General features: G+C 51.4%; 1 protein-coding gene across 1 annotated transcript in view; it reads right to left on the bottom strand.

Moving 5' to 3' along the window:
- Positions 1–19,898, bottom strand: part of Rasgrf1 (Ras protein specific guanine nucleotide releasing factor 1) — a 104,277-nt gene that overhangs the window by 24,738 nt on the left and 59,641 nt on the right. The window contains exons 11-19 of the mRNA XM_005316870.4: positions 17,467–17,530; positions 15,886–16,022; positions 13,664–13,746; positions 9,824–10,072; positions 7,553–7,923; positions 5,337–5,462; positions 3,620–3,790; positions 2,571–2,677; positions 1,986–2,098 (exon numbers count right to left, since the gene is read on the bottom strand). Coding sequence (XP_005316927.2) covers positions 1,986–2,098; positions 2,571–2,677; positions 3,620–3,790; positions 5,337–5,462; positions 7,553–7,923; positions 9,824–10,072; positions 13,664–13,746; positions 15,886–16,022; positions 17,467–17,530 — 1,421 coding nt within the window. The remainder of the gene's footprint in view (positions 1–1,985; positions 2,099–2,570; positions 2,678–3,619; positions 3,791–5,336; positions 5,463–7,552; positions 7,924–9,823; positions 10,073–13,663; positions 13,747–15,885; positions 16,023–17,466; positions 17,531–19,898) is intronic.

The raw sequence follows: 19,898 nt of genomic DNA, 5'->3' as shown, positions 1-19,898 counted from the left end.
TTGCTTTCTTCCTGTTCATGCCCTTTTCCAGGAGTCCCTTTCCCTTTTCTTCTTCACTGGCCTCTTCCTGATGGTCCTGACCCTCCTGGCTGGGTGAGGTCTCCTCCTGGGGCTCCCTGTGTACTGCTGCATACTGGCCACTGAGAGACCTGGGCAGGGGGCCCTTGAGGTCAGGCTGTGTCTGATTCATTCCTGTGGCTCTGGCCAGTATTCAGCAGGTGTTCCTTCATGCACATGGAAGGAGATGAGGCACGAGGGAAAGGAGCTCTAGGCCTGAAGGACCAGAGCAGGCAGGAGGAGTACAGGGGGCCTTCCAGATGGGGTGCCCCTCTAGTCTGGTCTGGACCAGAGGGGGTGCACAGGATGGGAGGTAGCAGCATGGTGGTCCAGGGGCCAGAGGGGGACTGTAGTGGGGGGGAAGTGAGGACAGAGGTAGATGACTGAGCTGAGCAGAGTGGGCACCAGGTGGTGGTGGGAAGTGAGCGGGGCCCTCAAAGTCAGGTCAAAGTGCCTTGTGACAGGACTCGGAGCCACATTCTGTGAAAGCAATGGTGGGCCAGAGGGATAGAGGCTGGGGACAGGCTAAGAGCCAGTCCTGGGGTGTATGTGTGTGGGAGCAGCTGGGGGTCTTCAGGGCCAGGCTGGAGAGAGTGGCACTCTGCCTGGGTGTCAGCCCTCACAGCAGGCACCAGCATGTGTGTACCAGAAACAACTGCTCTGAGAACTGTTTCACCTGAGGACCCGTGGTCAGAGCACTGAGGGCGGGCTGTTCACCCAGGGCTGCTCCACCCCAAGCCTGCCACTGCACCCTGAGATGAAAGTGTTCAGAGCCAGGTCTCAGATGGCTTTGGTCAGTGTGATCAGGGGCACAGCATGCTTCCTAGGGAGGACTGTGAGGGAGACTTCGAAGGCCTGGAGCTGACTACGTGCAGGTGTGCATGTGTGTGCGCATGGGCATGGGCAGGGAGGTAGGTACTGAGGATGAGGGAAGCCTAAGGACATTCAAGGACTGTGAACCTGCAGGAGTGACTGGCTGGAAGCTGGGGCCTCAGGTTAGGCAAGGGGAAGGTTTGGTAACGTCAGGAGGAGAGGTCTGAGCTGTCACTTGGGCTGGGCTGGGCTTGGCTGGGCTGAGAGAGGACAACAAAGTCAGAGCAGTGAGAGCAGTAGGTGGGGAGGGAGGGGGGCTGTGCCTGACATCCCCTGAGCAACCTTTGGAACTGCCACTCTCGATCGCACTCCAGCTCCACCCCAGCCCTCCAAGCAGGTATCCTTCACCCACTTAACAGAGGAGAAAAATGAAGTTCAGAGAAGAAACCTGCCCGGTCATTTGCAAGTCGCTGGCTCAGCCAGCTCTGATGAGGGGGCTGCCTGGGCCCTGGCTTGCACCAGGGGAGGCTGCCTGGGGAGCAGGAACAAGCACAGGATTGGGGACAATAATTTAACTTCAGTCAATTCCACAAACGTTCCCTGGGTCTTACCAGTACTGTTCAACGGCACTCTCTACAATGAGGGGCGTGTGCTGTGTCTGCTGGGTCCAGACTGGGGTCACTAGCTGTGTGTGAAGCAATATGACTGTGGAAATGAATTTTAATTTTATTCAACTTTAATTAACTGAGGTTTAAATAGCCACATGTAGCTGGTGTTTACCACACTGGATGGCACAGGCCACACAGGTGTTAGCCATGGACACACTTGGAGAAGTGGGCATGGTTCTTGCCTCAAGGAGATCAAGGTCTGCTGGGGGAGGGGGAAAAGGGAGGGATGGACACATGGACCACCCACTCCCAAGTTGGGATGCTGAAGGGGGGCTGCATGGCTCTCAGGTGACCTGGGGCTCATTTCTATCCTGACATACCTTCCTGGGGCCATCCTTTTGCCTGAGAAGGACCCTCCTCACCTCCCTGGCCTCTGGGCAGCCTGTATGAGGGCAGAGGTGAGGGTCCCTGTCCCAGCAGGCATCCTGAGCTGGTGGCTGTCCTTACCTGGTGATGTTGGCTGCAGCCTTCCGCTCCTGAGTCAGGAGCTCTGGGTCATGCATGACCTCCTCCAGGAAGCCGATCACCTTGCATTTGAGCTCCTCGTTGGTCTCAAAGTCCTTCAGGAAGAGGGGATGGGTGGCTTGGCAACAGTTTTCAAGCATTCCTGCAGTGGGCTGGGCCCAGGCTAGCAGGAGAATCACGGCTTCTGTTCTGCCAGGGGCTGCCTTACATCATTACCTTTCCGTTGACTTCCTTGCAGGGTCAAGTGGGGCTGTGGGATTCTTAGCTATAGGTATAGGGCACTGGGGCAAGGCTATGGACTCCAGGCCAGGGACGCAGAAGCCTACTTGTTCCTCTGGGAGGATGGAAGTGGACAGACAGAAGCTCCTTGTATTCTTGAAAGTCCCTGATTCCCTCCTAGGGGACTGTGTGGGTCCTCTGGTAATATTAGCGTGGCACTTGGGCTTCCTCCCTCCTGCTGTCCCGCTGGCCATCAGCTCATTCAGCCAGCAGTCACCCTGGGAGCAGCCGGCTCCTGGAACCATCCCTGCAGGTCTCCTGCAGCTGCCCAGGAGGACTCCCACTCACCTGAGAGTGCTTGGAGACCCAGTGGCGGAGCACATTCAGGACTCGATTGGTGGCCGCTCTGCGGATCACAAACTCCTTGTCCCCGTTCCTCTGGTCAGGGGGAAACCCTGGTTGCATGAGTGGCAGAAAAGAGAGAGGATATAGGAAGATGAGAAACAGCTCGCTCTAGTCTGGATTCAACTCCCAGATCTGGATAATCTGGGCTGCTGCTCACAGCTGCCAGATGAGTAGTAGGGACCATCAAATATTCAACAACTAGGTTCTGACCCTTAAGACAGGTGCCAAGAGTTGTTAGTGGACACAGTCCATGAATCCTCAGCCTCTGCCAGAACTCTTCATCTTTCAGGGGCTGCTGGAAGTTTCTGGTGGCCTCCCCTGACAGGTCCACTCAGACACCAGGGCTCTCTGGGGTCCCTATCCCAGCTGGTGCTATGGGGCCACTGCTGAGGAAGTGGGTGGTAGGAGGGTGGGGGCAGAGGCTCCTGTGGGCTTTGCTGAGTGGAAATTTGCCAGTTGCAAAGTGGGCTGGGTGGGGAAGAAGGAGCTCCCTGCTCTGGTGGATGCTGTAGGAAGAAAATGGGATGGGTGGCAACAGTCTGCAGTGTGGGAGGGGGTAGTGTCTGGGTGGGTGCTGGGATGCAGGAGATAAGGCCACCCTCCTTGGGGCTTGCCAGGCAGGTGGCTAAGACATTATCCCCTTGGATAGAGGCTGGGAAGGAAGAGTGAAGATCAGGCTGTGCCCTGGGTGTGCAGTGGCCATGGCTCCAGGGGTGGGGTGTGCAGAGGCCCAGCTGGTGTGGGGCAGGGTGGGGGGCGTTGCTTCAGCATCCCCATAAGAGGAAGGGGGGCTAAAGTCAAAATCATGATGTGGGAAGCGTGGCATCCAGCCAGTGAGAGCCGTGAGTTGAAGCAGGGTTCTTGGAAGGGGTGCTGTTAGCAGGACTCACAGCGTCCCATGGGAAACACTGACTGTGGCCAACATCTTGGCTTCAGGCCACAGAGGGGATGACCTGGGGGGGGATGTGTGAAGCAGAGACTGCCCCACGTACCTGCGCTGGCTAAGGACATCCTGCGGTATTTCTCCTTGTTCGGGGTGCCCTCGTTGGCTCCTGCGGTTGCTATGGCAAAGGCAGAGGCTGCTGAGAGGGCGCTGCGGTTATTGTCCAGTTCGCGACAGGAGGTCACCACCACTCCGTTGTTGTAGGAAAAGAGCGGGAACTCTGTGGAGAGGAGGGAGGGAACCAGTCCTCAGCGTCCCTGGTGGTCAGCCCTTCAGGTGGCAGGAACCCTAGGCATCTGAGGCTGGACTAGCACCATGAGCAGGCAGCTCTGTCTTCACGGACCAGGCTTGGTCAGCTAGTGGAGGGCAGTGTGTGTGGGGTCTCTTCTCCAGCTAAAGTCTCTGGGAAGGGTCATGCTTTGATCTCCCCAGGGCTGTGCCAGGGTGGGAAGGTCCTGCCACCCTATTGCTTCCACCCACCTTTTCCATCACTCTGTGGCTCCCAAACCCATTGCTTTTCAGGCCCAGCTGTGCCCAGTCCAGCTTGAGGACAACACCATGAGTTTTCTTGCCCTTTCATTGTCCAGAGAAGTGACACAGTTTGTCCAATGTCTGATATCTAACAGTTCATACTGATGGGCTCATGGGCACAGTGCCATGGGGAGAATATTGCAACTGGAGTCCATCCACCTGGGTTGAAATTGTTCCCAACTATTCACTAGCTGTGTGATCTTGGTTAAGTTACTTAACCTCCCTGAGACTCAGTAATCACCTCTAGGTAATAGGGATAACACCTGTTTCCAAAGTGGATGCTAAGATTAAAGGAGATAACATAGATGAAAAGCTATATAAATACCATGGAACATCCTTGATGATGATGATAATAATAATAATAATAATACTTATTATTATTATTCATTTTTATAGTAATTATAGTAGAAAGTGACTCCAGAAACTTTTAGTTTTATCTTGTAAGTCTATAAAGTAATCCATACTTGGGACGAAGTAGCAGTTCTTAAGCTGTGGGGAGCAAGTGATTTAAAGATTCAGACTTATTTCTGAGAATTGGCCTTGCATGAGATGTGTCTGTGTATGTGAGAAGCTGTACCCAGCTGCAGTGTGCCCAGGGAGTTTTTGGATAGCCATCGAGTTTGGGATCCCTGTTGCTCCTTGCATGTGGAAGTGGGGGCTTGGAGAGGGCAGTGCCAGGCAAGAGCGGCTGTCCTCTCCCCACCTCTGGTGTCTCAGAGCCCTCTTGGGTGTGGGCAGGTGATTTACGAGAACCAGAGACCAGGATGGCTCCTCAGTGACCCTTCAAGATTGTGAGTCTGAGATGTCGGGTGAGCAACATCACCACCCTTCAGAGACTTTTTTTCCTTATTTGAAAAACAGGAATAACCTGGCCTTTCTGCAAGACTGTAGAGAAGAGGAGAGGGCCTGTCACAAGTCCTGATAGCCAGGGCCCTAGGAAGTGCCTCTGATCTCCCCTGAGTGAGCCTGACACGTGGCGCCTTCCTGCCCCTGTGTTGGCTGGTTAAATGCAGTTTCGCCTGAATTAGGGGTGACTTCACTGAGTTGAAGAGCAGGATCTACCCAGCTAATGCTCCACCACCTACAGCCCCCCGGGGCTTATGAAACATCAGAATAGTCACTGCCCTCAAGAGTTACTCAAAAAACCCAAGGATGACACCCACTTGCTTCAACTTGACCTGCTGCCCTCTCCCCACCTGGGAATCTATTTGTAATTTTGTGCTGGTCAGCTGTACCTGAAGAATTTTTGCTTTTGACTGATTTTGGTGTTGTTGGAGATTTAGTTGGCGATGTCTCAGTATCACCATCATCACTCTGGTTTTGATCAACATCTGACTCTTCTTTCACAGAGACTTCTGAGCCTGGGAGAAAAGAAAGAAATACTCTCTCAGTTATCTATCAATTTGAAAATTCTGTTATTGAAGTAGAGTAAGTGTGGGCTATTCTGGACGAAGAAAGTTTAACAGCTTTATTTGCCAAAGCCTTTGCCAGAACCTTTCATGTGCCAATGGGTACTGTCAATCTCCAGGATGGAGTTTGTTCCGTGGTGCTTCTCACACTTTAATGGATACACCCAGGAATCTTGGTAGAACATTGGCTTCTGATTCAGGTCCCCTGTGAGGCCTGAGAGTCTGTAGTTCTAACAAGCTCCAGGTGGTGCCCATGTGGCTGGCCCATTAACCACGCTTTGAGTAGCAAGTTTTTTCTATCTGATTTAGTATCTTAGGGTGAACATCTGCTCTGATTTGCCCAGGATAGTCCTGTTTTATAGGAACTTGTTGTCCTTCTGGTTTGGGCAATCTTGGGAGACTCACTCTCTATATACTTTGGAAAAGCAGGTGAATTGTATTAAAACTTAATTATGGGGCTGGGGGTGTGGCTCAAGTGGCAGCGAGCTCGCCTGGCATGTGTGAGGCACTGGGTTCGATCCTCAGCACCACATAAAAATAAAATAAAGATATTGTGTCCACCTAAAAAACTTAAAAAAAAATATTTAAAAACAACAACAAACAAAACAAAACAAAACTTAACTATGGCATGGTAAGTTCTTGGTCAAAAATTCTTAACTACTCTGGGCCTCAGTGTCCCCTCCTAGAAAGTGAGTGCAGTTACACTTGGACTTTTTGAGAACTCAACAAAACACAGTTATTCTCTTAAAAGAATACACACACACGCGCGCGCCTGGGTGTGCATAGGCACAAAGGCACACAATTAGGTTTGAGAGCCCCTGGATCACTAGCTGAGAAGAAGCCTGGTGGGCTTGCCGAGACAGCATGCATGAGACCCTGGGTTTGATCCCTAACACAGAAAGAGGACAGTGCTCCTGCTGCTGTCCCTCTGAGGATCCTGTATGCAGCACCATGAGATGGCATTTGTGGCTCTGTAGTAGGCTCTTACCTTACTTACCAACTTTCAGCTGTGAGAGTCACGCACATCACCCATTTGTAGTATGTGCCACAAGAAATGTATTACCCCTCACCACTTTTGCCCTCTGCTGGGGGTAACCTCTGCCTTCCTTCTTCTCAACTCGAAGGAGAGAGATCATCCTTCTCAAAGCCTAGTGCTTCTGGCCAGTCCAGGGTTGGGTGTGCATATGCGCGCGTGCATGTGTGTGTGTGTGTGTGTGTGTGTGTGTGTGTGTGTGTATGTGTGTGTATGTGTTGCTGGGCGATCACATGTTCATCAAGTCTGTGTTGAATGGTTCCTCAGGATGTGGCCAGATCATCTGATCTACAACAGAATCAAACCTGATCCTTCTAGAATGGTCAGGAGAAGCTCTAGAATAGGGAGGCACTGGCCTGCCTTCGCATCCTCTCTGGCCACTGCCCCCACATGCAGTGTTCTGGGTGTGCCAGGTGTGCAAGCTTCAAGCTGTTCCCTGAACACACAATGCCTTTCCAAGTGCCTCAGTCTTTCACATTCCATCCTCTTTGTCTAGAAGGTTCTGCCTTCCTCCTGGTGAAGATCTAGATCTAGTAGGTCCTCCATGGAGTTTTCTCTGCTCCCCTAATGCTGTCTCCACCCCGTCCCCAGTGCCCCTGAGCAGCTCTCTAAAACAACACATGTCACACGTGTCCACCTTTCAGTATCTGGTCTGTTTCTGCAGCTAGACTGTGAATCCCAGTGGGCAGGAGCTAGTTCTGATGACCTTTTCTCTCCTGGGCCCTGAAGGAGGCCTGGCCCAGATGCGTCTACTGCAGACATGGATGAACCTGGGGTGCAGGATGCTGCTGTCAGGCAGGGCGATGGGAGCTGACACCTCAAGTGGGCTGAGGCCCTGTGAACTCTGGCCACTCCCTGGCAGGCTGGGCGCCACATGTGCTACCTACCTGCACTGCCCACATCCTGCATCGCCCACACCCTGCACCACCCCCCAGCTGGATGGGCCCTCCACGCCGCTCCACTCCTGTGTGCCCCAAAGGCAACGCTGCTGCACCCACACACCACTCACTCTGCTTGCTGAGAGCTGAGGGGTCTTCAGGCTTCTCAGGGGTTGTATCACCCTCATCTGGAATCTTGTTGGCGAAGCTGCTGGACACATAGAGCTTGTTGGTGTCTAGCGTGGCCTTGCTGAAGGGTGACATGGCTGAGTACATGCTGGTGTAGCCATTGGAGCTGCAGCTGAGTGCAGCCAGGTCCAGGGCCTTGCCACCCGTGATGATGGGGATGTTCAGGGAGAGTTTCCGCCGGCGGCTGGGTGACGAAGTGCTGATGGTCAGGGGTGGTGGGGAGGAGAACTTGCGGGTGGCACGTGGGGACTTGGGAGGTTCCCCATACAGGAGCTTGTTGTTCTGGCCACTGGCAAACAGGAGCTCCAGGGACCTGCAGGAGGACAGGGAAGGACATGGTAGTCAGTGGTCATTTGACCTGGTCATCAGGCTTGCTTCCCATCTCCAGCAGGGCTCAGGAGGTGGCTGACAGCAGGGGCTCTCTTGCTCTCAGGATCTCTGAGACCTGGAGCTGATCCTCTGAGTATGGACTGTGTGATTTAAGGGCTTGTTGCCAAGTGTCTATGGATGTGATGGTTCACATGGTGGATGTGGGGGTTCATGGCCGGGTTGGGTGTACCTGCTGCTCCCTCCTCTGCCTCCCTTGGATTAGCAGCAGTATCTGACCTGAGATGCTCATGGTTGTTGACCTGCTGGTTTCTGCAAAACTTCCCTCCATCCCACCCAGGGCCTCACCTGCACATTCTGACCATATCCTTACAGTGGCTCTGATGGGTGCTTCATGCATGAGAAAGCTGAGGCTCAGAGACAGGAAATGACTCCTGAGGCCTCCAACTCTAAACCCAGTGTGCCCACCATGGCAAGTAAGGGGTCTCCCATGTGAATCTAGGTTGGGGGATGGGTGGGAAGTTGGGGAGCCACCCAGCAATCCTGAGACCAGAGACCTGGATTCAAGTTCCCACTCAGCTACAGACTTCTAGGGGCCCCAGGGAGTGTCCTGGCCTTTCAGGACCCAGCCAACCCAGGGGAAGAGCTGAGCTACAGTGATATAGATAGGAAAGGTGGCCTCTCAGGATAAGGTCTAAGCAGAGCAGCTGTAACCTGTGTTTCATTCTTTTCTTCCTTCCTCCTTCCCTCCCTCCCTTTCTTTCTTCTTTTTCTAGAGGGGTGGGGCCCTAGGTTTCCCAGTAGGGGACTGAACTGAGAACAGGGAGGAGAGAATAATGTGTATCCCTCAGACTCCCCCACTCAGGGCAGGAGTGGAGGAGGCCAAGACTGAGTGGAGGTGTCCTGCTTGCCAGCCCTCCCTGGCCTTGGGAGGGGAGGACCCAAAGCTCCTTTGAGAACATATTCTTAACCCTTACACTGCGCACAGTGGCCTACACCTGTACTTCCAGAGACTCGGGAGGCTGAGGCATGAGTATTGCAAGTTTGAGGTCAGCATGTGCTATTTATTTAGCAAGGCTGTAAGCAACTTAGTGAGACTCTGTCTCAAATAAAATATAAAAAGAAGAAGAAGAAGAAGAAGAAGGAGGAGAAGAAGAAGAAGGAGGAGAAGGAGGAGGAGGAAGGAGGAGGGAGGAAGGAGGAAGGAGGAAGAAGGGAGAAGGAGGAAGGAGGAAGAAGGGAGGAGGAGGAAGGAGGAAGAAGGGAGGAGGAGGGAGGAGGGAGGAGGAAGAAGGGAGGAGGAGGGAGGAGGGAGGAGGAAGAAGGGAGGAGGAGGGAAGAGGGAGGAGGAAGAAGGGAGGAGGAGGGAAGAGGGAGGAGGAAGAAGGGAGGAGGAGGGAGGAGGGAGGAGGAAGAAGGGAGGAGGAGGGAGGAAGAAGAAGGGAGGAGGAGGAAGGAGGAAGAAGGGAGGAGGAGGGAGGAGGGAGGAGGAAGAAGGGAGGAGGAGGGAGGAGGGAGGAGGAAGAAGGGAGGAGGAGGGAGGAAGAAGAAGGGAGGAGGAGGGAGGAGGGAAGAGGAAGAAGGGAGGAGGAGGGAGGAGGAAGAAGGGAGGAGGAGGAGGAGGGAGGAGGAGGAGGAGGGGGGAGGAGGAGGAGGGAGGAGGAGGAGGGGGGAGGAGGAGGAGGAGGAGGAGGAGGAGGAGGAGGAGGAGGAGGAATACAGATGCATACTGTCCTTGTGGTTCATGAGCTGGGTATGTCCCAGCATCCAGGCTGATGGGATGCCTTCTCCTCCAGGGACCTCCTGGGCACCCCTGGAGCAGAGTTTAGTTTCCCTCCAGGCCTCAGGTTCTGAGGGTCCAGTAGGAGGAGGGAACCTGTGCCCACCTGGCAGGGATGGCACTGATGGGTTTCTTGTAGATAGTGATGAGCTTGTCCAGGACCACGACGGCCGTGGTGAAGACGCGGTAGGAATGCAGGAAGGTGTTGAGGAAGTCGATGCTCAGGAAGCGCAGGTCGGTCAGGCGCTCCAGCAGCCGCTCCACGCTGGCATACCGGATCTGCAGCACTTTGCAGGAGTTCATGGTTTTACTGAAGCGAATGTCAACGTCATCACAATATAAGGAGGCGTCGGATCTGAGGAGGGAGGAAGAGGTGACATGGGTCTGAGGTTGTCTGGGCCCACCAGCTGGCAAGCCCATCTCTGTCCCCATGGTCCCAGCCAGGGATGGTCTTACTAGGAGAGCAGGGGATGCTTTAGAAGCATGGCACTGAAGGAGGGTCCTTTCCCCAGGATCCTAAACACCTTCAGCATAAACCTAGCAGTACTGGAAAAAATGACAAACACATGGGAAAAAAATGTGCCACCAAATTCTTGAGACACACAGGAAGTCTGTTCACTGAAAAATGTGTGCATGAATATTCATAGCAGCATTTTCTGTTATAGCCTGGAGATGGAAATATCCCGAGCAGCCACCAGCTGAGGAGTGGACCAGTGCCCTGTTATATCCACAGGGGTGGGACACTACTCAGCCATAAAAGGGAATGAAGCACTGACACACACGATGAGCCTCAAAAACATCAGGCCAAACCAAAGAAGCCAGACACAAGATCACGTGTCCTACGACTCCCTTTATAGGCGATGTCCAAAATGGGGACTATAGACACAGAAAGAAGATTGAAAGTTGCCAGGGAACAAGGGAGGGTGGCTTTGGAGGTGATTGCTACTAAGTACAGGATTTTCTATTGGGGTGGTGGAAGTATTCTGTGTTTAGATTGTGGTGATGACTGTAATCCACTAAATTATACACTTTAAAATGGTAAATTTTATGTTATGTGAATTAAATCTCAATTAAAACAATTAGAAGGGAAAAAAGCATAATAAGAGAAATTCCCAGGGACTCAAAACAAGGAGCAATTTGGAAACTAGCTGCCACTTTTGCTGTCTAGAGGGTGTCTGCAGATCTTGGGAACCAGTGTCTTGGGTTTTCACAGGAGCAGGAGACAAGGCCTGGCCTTTGGGAGTGGGAGGGTTGGACGAGACCACCATGTAAAGACGGACCCTTGAAGGGCCGCATCCTCGGAGAAGGGTGGTCTAGGAAAAAACCCACCCTCCTGAAAATGAAGATAGCAAGTCTTTTTGATTTGGCTGGGCTCTGGGGAACACAGTGCTCCCTTGAGAATGTAATACTTGCCCTCACAGTTATTTTGAAATACAAATATGCACTCTTTTTGTGGTCTAGGAGCCTCAAACAAAGGGCATAAAAATGAGGTTACAGGAAATAATGCTTTTAGTGCACCTGGTAGAAGCAATCACAAAACTTTGTGAAGGGCACTTCTCAGCTGGGCTGGTCTAGGGAGCCTTCAATATAAAATCAGCCATATCCTTGCTGACACCTGTTGCCTCTTGGTTCCAAAGGGTCAATAAGGTGAAGCTGGCTTTTCAATGGGTGATCATTATGAACTTCCAGCTCCTGTATCAAGGAGGGTGCATGCTCAGCTTTTATGTCTCTTCTAACTACTTAGCCTTTACAGGGGAAGATCATCCTGTCCTTGATCTACCTTGGCTGCCTGTTTAGTATTAGAAGAAATCTTTAGCCAGCAGTGGATCAGCTGGACTTCTGGTCTTTGACCGAAAGTGAAACCTTCCAGGTTGGTCAGACATGCTGGGTTGGATCTATCAAAGTCTTTCATCCTGAGTCAAAATGGGGAAGAGAGGAAGAGCATGAGATGAAGATTACCTCTACATAGGGAAGAGGGGTGGGAGGGAAAGGGAGGGAGAAAGGGAATTGCATGGATGGTGGAAGGAGACCCTCCTTGTTATACAAAATACGTGTATGAAGATGTGAGAAAAAAAATAGTGTTACCCTAGATTAGACAGAGAGAAGTGATGGGAGGGGAGTGGAGGGGTGGGGGAGATAGGAAGGATAGTAAAATGAAACAGACATTATTATTACTGTGTGTATATATGTCGATGCATGACTAATGTGATTCTGCAACCTGTATACTCAGAAAAATGAGAAATTATATCCCATCTGATTCCAAATGTATGATATGTCAAGGTCATTGTACTGTCATGTGTAACTAATTAAAACAAAACAAAACAAAACAAAACAAAAAGTCTTTCATCCTGGACAAAAGGGATCACTGCTTGAGGTCAGAATCTGACCCAGGCAACACCAATTTGAATCCTTCTCTGGGACTTTGCAATTGGATCTGTTAGCAGCAAATCTCTTCTCAGGCTGCCAGGACCCAGGGACAGGTGTTTAGTGCAGTCAAACGTAGCCCTGGGGACTGAGGGTGGAGCAGGTTCTAAACTTCTAAGGTCAGCCACCTCTACTGGGCGTGGTGGGAACCAGCAATCCCAAAAGCTGCTGCAACATGCAGCGCCCTCTGGTGGCTGAACCACAGCACACACATTTTAATGGTGGGATCCATCTACTATTCAAGGAATGTTTTGTTGTTTGTTTGTTTTTGGAACTGGGGATGGAATCCAGGGTGCTCTACCACTGAACTGGGGATGGAATCCAGGGTGCTCTACCACTGAACTGGGGATGGAATCCAGGGTGCTCTACCTCCCCATTTTGAGACAGACTCTCCCTAAGTTGCTGAACATGTGATCCTCCTGCTTCAACCTCTGAGTACTGAGTAGCTGTATCTGTAACCATAGGCATATATCATTGTACCCAGCAAACATTGACCCTTTTGAGCAATATTTTTTTTTCATTTTCTGGACATTCGAATCTTTGTTATCATGTTTACCTTTTTTTTTTTGTACCAGGAATTGAAGCCAGGGATGCTTACCACTAAGCTATATCCCCAGCCCATTTGATTTTTTTTTTTTTTTTTTAGACAGGGTCTCACTAAGTTTCTGAGGCTGCCCTTCAGTTTGCTTAGGGCCTATGTTTTTTAACCTGTAAAAGGAAAATAATAAGATCTACCATACAAAATTTCTCAAGAATGTAATAGGTGAACTGACTGAAGGACCTAGAACAGTACCTGGCACACAGGAGGTAACAAGTGGATGTCAGCTCTGAGCTCACTGGCCCTTTAAAGGATATCTCCTACTAGGACATGGTACTGCCTGGGTGGCCGCTGGCTGGCAGTTGATCAGTCCATCAAGCGCTGGCTTTGTCAGATCTGCCCTTGGGTTGGTGGTGATGTGCATGAAGGAGGTGTGGCATTTTGGACTCTAATACTGTTGTGTACTGATCCTTGGCACATGCACTTGGAGCAGCATAGAGACTGTGGTTACAGACACAGGTGGGAACTGGGACCTGATGTGCATGAGCTGAATGAACATCGGCAGGCTGGGGGCTCACAGGTTGGGATGGAGCCAGTGGGCTGCAGGGTGGAAACAGGAAGGAGGGTGGACGTTCAGTGTGCAAATCGCTGGAGGAGAATTGTGCCTGGTGCAGGTGAGGGAGGCTGCATATGGAGGGCTCAAGGTCTGGAGAGCTGTGTCCAGCAGAATCCTAGGCCCTTTGTCCTCGAGGTTGCTCAAACAGGGGCAGTGGCCCTGGGGTCTTCTGTGTGAAATGGTTTTGAAATGTTCCTTGTATTTATTTTGTAATTAGGAGAAGAAAAATAGTTATTTATAAGAGTGTGTAAAATAAACCCAGCATCTTTTGAGCCCCGGGGGCTGGCCCATACCAGGGTCCTGGCTGTCCCCGCATGGTGCACAATCTCTGGGACACAGCCTGGTGAAAACAGGTTAAGGGCACTTACTTGATCATCTGCGGCACAGTGACCTTGGAGTTTTCTTCAAAGGCGTTCATCATGAGTCCATTGCACCGGATGTTATCCACACACTGGAAACAGAGGGGACCCCAGGGTCAGAACCTTAGTCCCTTCCAGGATCTAGGCCCACCGAGGGCTCTGCCCACTGAGGGTTCATACACCCCAGCCTGACATGGGGTCCTCAAGCTTCAAGGTCATTGTCCAGGCAAGGACAGGGTGGTCTTGATGAAAAAAGCCTTCCTTGGATTTAGGTTGGAGGTCAACTCTATCTGAATGACCTTGGGGGATTACCTGACCTTCTTGAGTCTTAGATTCCCCAACTTCAAAATGGAGACAAGGACTCCTACCTCACTGGATTGTTTGTAAAATAGAGGCACATGACACTGACCACCCTGTTGCCTACCTCTGAGGTCCAGTGTCAGGGGCAAGATCAGCTCTACCATGATCTGGGCTCTCTCTTCTGGGAGGCCTATGCAGCTGGGCCTTCGCATCCCCTGCAGGAGAGCTCTGTGCTCTGCCCTCTACCTGCCTACCCAGTGCCAGTGCTCTGATGCCGTGGACAGTTTTCCACATCTCACATCCATACATGGGGGGCGCTTGCAGCAGGGGAACCTGTGATTGCATATTTTACGCAGCCTCCAAAAAAATTCAAAATCTAAGTATTGCTTTGAATAAAAACCACTCACACAAACAAAACTAAGAGACACATTTCCTGAATGTTCCCTGCTCTAGGACTTTACATTTCTGCCATGACAGGGTTTCTCCTTGGCTCAGGCCCATCACAGAATCTTCTGGAGTGTATGAGTGGGGGTGGATGTCAAGGTCACTGGGGTGTGGCAGTCTGAGAGGCTGGTAGGATGTCTCCAGATCCAGCTCCCTGGTCAAGGTCAGTTCCCTAAAGGCGGTACCTCACATAGGGAGGTTTCTGACATTTGTGTTTCTAGTCCAACTTCCCCACCTGCCACTGAGACTCTCCTTAGTGCAGCAGACTCAGAGGAGCTGGAGGGCCTAGGGAAATGGCCAATGTTGCTCCCCAGGGGAAAGGGCTAGGGGACCCATAATCACTGGCATCCGTGACATTGCCAGGAGAGCCGAGGACCTGTGAGCATCCTCTGGGAGAGCAGCCTGAGCCTCTGACAGTTATAGCTCCCTGGAGGTGGGAAAGGGCTCAGCTTGGGGTTCCCAGTTTTCTCCAGGGCATGCTGGGACCTTTGAAGACCCACAGGAAAACTAGAAAAAACAGACAGATACCATGCATTATATCAACATGCCTTGCTCTTCTGGAACTGAGAAGGCAGGCTGGAGTAGGTAGTCAGGGAAGCCTGGAAGTGGGCAGCAAAGAGAACGAGGGAAGCTCACTTGGTACAGTGAAGACTGCCCTTTGAGGGTCCCTAAACCCCTGACCTATAGGAGGTCACACTCCTCTAGGTTTGTCTCCTTATGGAGGAAACACCAGTCTTGCCTCCTATTCTGCTATCAGCTGCTCTCTTAAAATACCCATCCTGCTCTGCAGAGGGGACAGCCACAGGCAGGTGCACTGGGAGCCGGCTGCAGGGCTGGGCTACCCTGGTGTTTCTGGAGGCTGAATCCCAGCACTGCTGACAGTCTCTTTCCATACTCAGAATCCCTGCTCCCTGTACTTCCAATGCCCACGGGCCTGTGGGTCTGCTGATTGTACCTGGGGAAGCCTGTGCTTCCTGGTTAATGCTTCAAATAGGGCGAATGACCCTGATACTTGCAGTGGGCAAAGGACAAAGCCAAATCTTTCCTTTGCACGGCTGATGCTGGGTTTGATCTCAGGAGGCTACCTGCAGGGACCCCAGCAAGGCTCTCTCTCTTCAAAATCTGTTGCATCTAACATCCTTGGCTGGTGCTGCCCAGACTTTTCTTGGGGTGTATAAAGATGTAGATCCCAAGCCATCCACTAGGTCTTGAGAGGGGTGAAGAAGAGCCCAGGATTTGAAGTTTCTAAAATCACCTTGCCAGGTGACTCAGATGCAAGGGGTCCTCAGACTACACATGGCTGGTGGCCCAGAGGACTATGCAAAAGGATGCACTAGCTGAGCTCAGCCTTGGCTAGGACTGTGGACCTGGAGGACTTGGGTCTTTTCTAGCAGAACAATGTAGCTATCATCCCTCTTTGTCCCAGGTCCCCCACCAGGTTGGTCATTTAGAGATCACTTGCTCTCAGGAATAGGGGACATGCTTACCTGGCTGATGTCACTGGTCCATGCTGCCTTCTCCTGTCTGGATGAGGCCACGAGGATGACCGTGAAGGGCGGGGAATCCTTTGGCTCTACTCCGATCTTAAAATCCAAGTGGTCTACGTCTTGGCCAGATCCTTTGGCTTCCCGTTGCAAAACATGAAATTGGCAGAGTGGGTGTGGGCCCTTTGGGAGTTTTGCTGGTCCCTACCTTACCCATCAGTGATGCTCTGGATTAGGGCACCCAGACAATGGCTGCTACTTTCAGATTTTTTGATGACCTGGAGTGCAGAGTGACTTCCAAGCATTCAGGAATGTTCTGGATTCAGAGCCAGACTTCTGGAGTTTGCCCTCCGCCCTCACTGCACCAACAGGGAGCTGAGATCCTGAGCAAGGGTTAGCCATGCCTTCAGCAAGGCTGCCAAACTGGGGCTAAAGATGCTCTCACAGCCGGGACCTGCTACCCCAAGGCGTTATTTGGGCCAGCAGGGAACTTGGATGTCTTAAATTTTTATGCACTGGGCTGGTTGTTTAGTTCAGTTTAAAGCTCCCCAGTGCAAGAGTAAATCCTAGGTATTTTTATTACTGCTCTTAACCTGAAAATTTCCTTGAACTCTCAAAAGCTGTTTACTAGGAAGTCCAAGGCCAGAGTATGGATTTTTTTCAATGTGGCTACATTAATTGGGTATGTACTGAAGCGGGTAGGATGTTGTGGAATGTCTGCTTCAGTCCTGGGCTGTTCTGCTGCGTATTGCCTTGTGGCCCTGGAGTGACACCTTCCCCCTCCATCAGAGAGGCGTCAGGAGTCCTCCTGTACAACAGGACTGGGATCCAGGTCTCTGAGGCCCTGTCCCTTCCAGTTCTGACACTCAAGAGTTTTAGGACTTCTTGCTGGGCACAGGGGAGCTTGGGGAGCTTGACCTGTGTGGTGACTTGGGGGACCCTCTGGCTTCTCTGAGAGGTGGGGTGTCTGTGTGTTGCAGGTGGGAGATGCTCAGGCCCCTTTCCAAAGCCCAGGGAGGAAAACAGTTTAAGGGCCTCACAGTTCCACTCAAGTCGGGGCTTTCCTGTGCACCAGAGGTGGCTGACATCAGAGAAGCTTGTGCTGGTCAGAGTGCTCCAGGTAAGTCACACACATTTTCCTTGGGGAGCCACTGGGTTTGGCCCTCAGTGGAATGTGGCATGATGTGTTCTGCATGAGTGCAAGTCAAGGGGACATGGAGCAACCACCAAGTCCAAGCCCAAGCCCATGCTGTGCGAGATTGGGATGCAGACTCAGGCCCTCCCTGAGGAGCCCAGTGTGGGGAAGAGCAAAGATTGCAAGTCCTGCTGGTGTCCTCCCAGGGCAGGGCATCCACTAGTGTCTCTGAGTGTTGGCTGGGGCCAGTAAAGAAGGAAAATGAGGACCAAATTTGGGAGTTGGTTCAGGAAGACCCAGACCCTGGCCCCTCTGCATCCAGGCAAGGGGCTTCCACACTTGAGCATCTGCTCTTCCTCCCAACCAAAGCCAGTGCTGGGCTGTGACCCTCCTGGGTGATGTGTGTGTCTGTGTGAGCATGCATAGGCACAAGCAATTTGCACACTCACCTTCCTCCTCTGTGCTTTCTGGGTCCTCCATTAAGGTGCAGTCGATGAGGGATATGACTCCATTCTGAAAAAAAGCAGCAGTTTCCACTTGGACCAGGGTGGATATGCTAGCTCAAGAGTCCTCCTAGCATGCTAGTGTTGGAAGGGGCTTTACAGAGAGGGCCCAGGGATACACATACACAAGGGTATGTATTATATGCCAAGAAGAAATTTTGCTCTGGAAATCAAAGGATTTTGGTTTTGGTTCTAGAGATTGAACCCAGAGGTTGCTTAACCACTGAGCCACATTCCCAGCTTTTTAATTTTTAATTTTTTTTTTAGATACAGGGTCTCACTAAGTTGCTGAGGCTGGAACTTGAGATCCTCCTGCTTCAGCCTCTGGAGCTGCTGGGATTATAGGTGTTCGCCACCATGCCCGGCCTTGGAAGTCAAAGGACTTTATATATAAAGCCTAATAAAGTGGACGACAGGAGACTGACTCAGAGAGGCCCTCTCCAGATGAAGGCTGAGGTCAGGCTGTGGGCAGAGGGGCCAACATCTGTCCTGCTAGGCCTCCTTTTGCCCCTACAGCATCTCTGAGCATCACCTTAGAGTTCTACATCTAGAGAAGTTTAAGACCCCCTGTTCGAAGTCAAACCCTCATGTTACCAGACGAGGAAGTGAATTCAGACTGGTCTTGTGCAAATCACCTGGTCCATTAGTGGTGGGGTCCAGAGAGAGCCTCGGGGAATTGATCCCAACCCAACATCAGTTACTCATTTCTAATTATCAGGAAGACTCCTAAAATGCCTCCCATCTTTGAGTGTGTGAGCACTCCTGGATGTGAGAGCCCTTGATATTGTGGGGAGTGTGACAGAGCCTGTGGTGGTCGCAAGCATGTCCACAGATTGACACTCCTGCCTTCTGAAAGCAAAGGTGGATGGCCTTCCACCTGCATGTGGGCTGAACTTAGTGATTTGCATCTAATTAAAAAAATAAAGCAGAAGCAATGGTGTGCTACTTGGAGTCTGCAGCCTGCTGCTCGCTGTCTCGCTGTCACCTGTTCTGCAGGCAACTGTCATATCATGGGGGGAGGTGCACGAGGTCCCTTGAGCCCCAGGGATGCATCATCTCAGAATGATGAGATGGTCTCTGGCCCAGTGAAGCCGTCAGAGCCCTGTGGCCCAGAAGAAGTCTTGTTTGCAAACCCATGAGGGACCCTGAGCCGAGACCACCAGGGTAAGTCACACATGACTTCCTGACTCACAGACTTTCCTGACCTCCAGCTATTCCACTGGGAATAACTTGTTACACAGCAGCAGATAAATAACACAATAATGGACCATAACAGAGAGCTGGCCATGTGGCTAACTGAAATCTCAGATGCTTGTAGGCAGGGAGCCCTCTGGGAGGCAGAGGGGCACTGCAGAGGGGCACTGCAGAGGGTACAGGGGACGTCCAGGCTGTGGGATCTGCTTCTTGTCCAGCTCTTTGGTGGTCTTGGGAGGCTCCCAGACTTGCTGGGCCTTAACCTTGCCAGTGAGGTCATTGAACTTGGTCATCTTGGAGGCCCCACAAGCTCTAACATTCTCCTACTTGAGGCCCAAACAATTCTTACAGTAGTTTGCAGATTTGTGACCTGCTCCCTTCAGAATGGACTTAAGGTGTCCTGTTTCTACCTGCATGATTTAAAGAGCAGTGATTTCAATTTCAGCTCTTGGCTGTTGGAGGCCATCTGGCATAAGTGACTAAACACAGAATTTGCAGGCAGACTGCTTGGGTTCAAATCCTAGCTCTGCCACAGAGATTCTGTCTACTTCCTTTATCATCATATTGGGGAAAGTGACAGTGTCTGCTTCAGCATCTCTTCTAGGAGTTAAATACACATAAAGAATCTGGGATAGTACCTGGCCTGCAGTAATCATTATGTAGGGCTTGCTATTATTATCATCGTTACAAGTTCATTATTATACGATTAAGAGTGACAATGGTGGATACCTATTGAGCACTTATTGTGTACCAGGCATTGGGACTCCCTCACTTAATCCTCAGGGCATTCCTGGAAAGTAGGTATTTTCATACCCATTATGCAGATATGGAAACTGAGGCTCAGTGAAGTCACCTGATTTCTCTGAGGTCCCACTAGGATAGAGCAATGCTGGGACTGGTCAGTGCTTCAATTCTGTGTTCTTACTAGTATGCAAACTATCTTTCAAAACTACGAACAAACCAAAAGAAAAACCCTCAAATAAAACAAAATTAACCAATGTAAAAACATGTGCTTTCAGACTCTCTGAGCAGGAAGCTGCTTCCAGGTCTCCAGGGTAACCTGCCTGTTCGGACTCTGCTGCTAGGGAGCAGACCCCTGGCCTGGACAGAGAGCTCTGGATTAGAAGCTCCAGAGCTAATACATAATGAATGCTTTCCTTGGTACACAATTTGGTTGGAACTGG

Source organism: Ictidomys tridecemlineatus, chromosome 5, assembly GCF_052094955.1.
Source record: "Ictidomys tridecemlineatus isolate mIctTri1 chromosome 5, mIctTri1.hap1, whole genome shotgun sequence".
NCBI classification, from domain to species: Eukaryota; Metazoa; Chordata; class Mammalia; order Rodentia; family Sciuridae; genus Ictidomys; species Ictidomys tridecemlineatus.
Note: the sequence above shows the minus strand (reverse complement) of the source record. Positions and strands in the feature narration are given on the sequence as shown.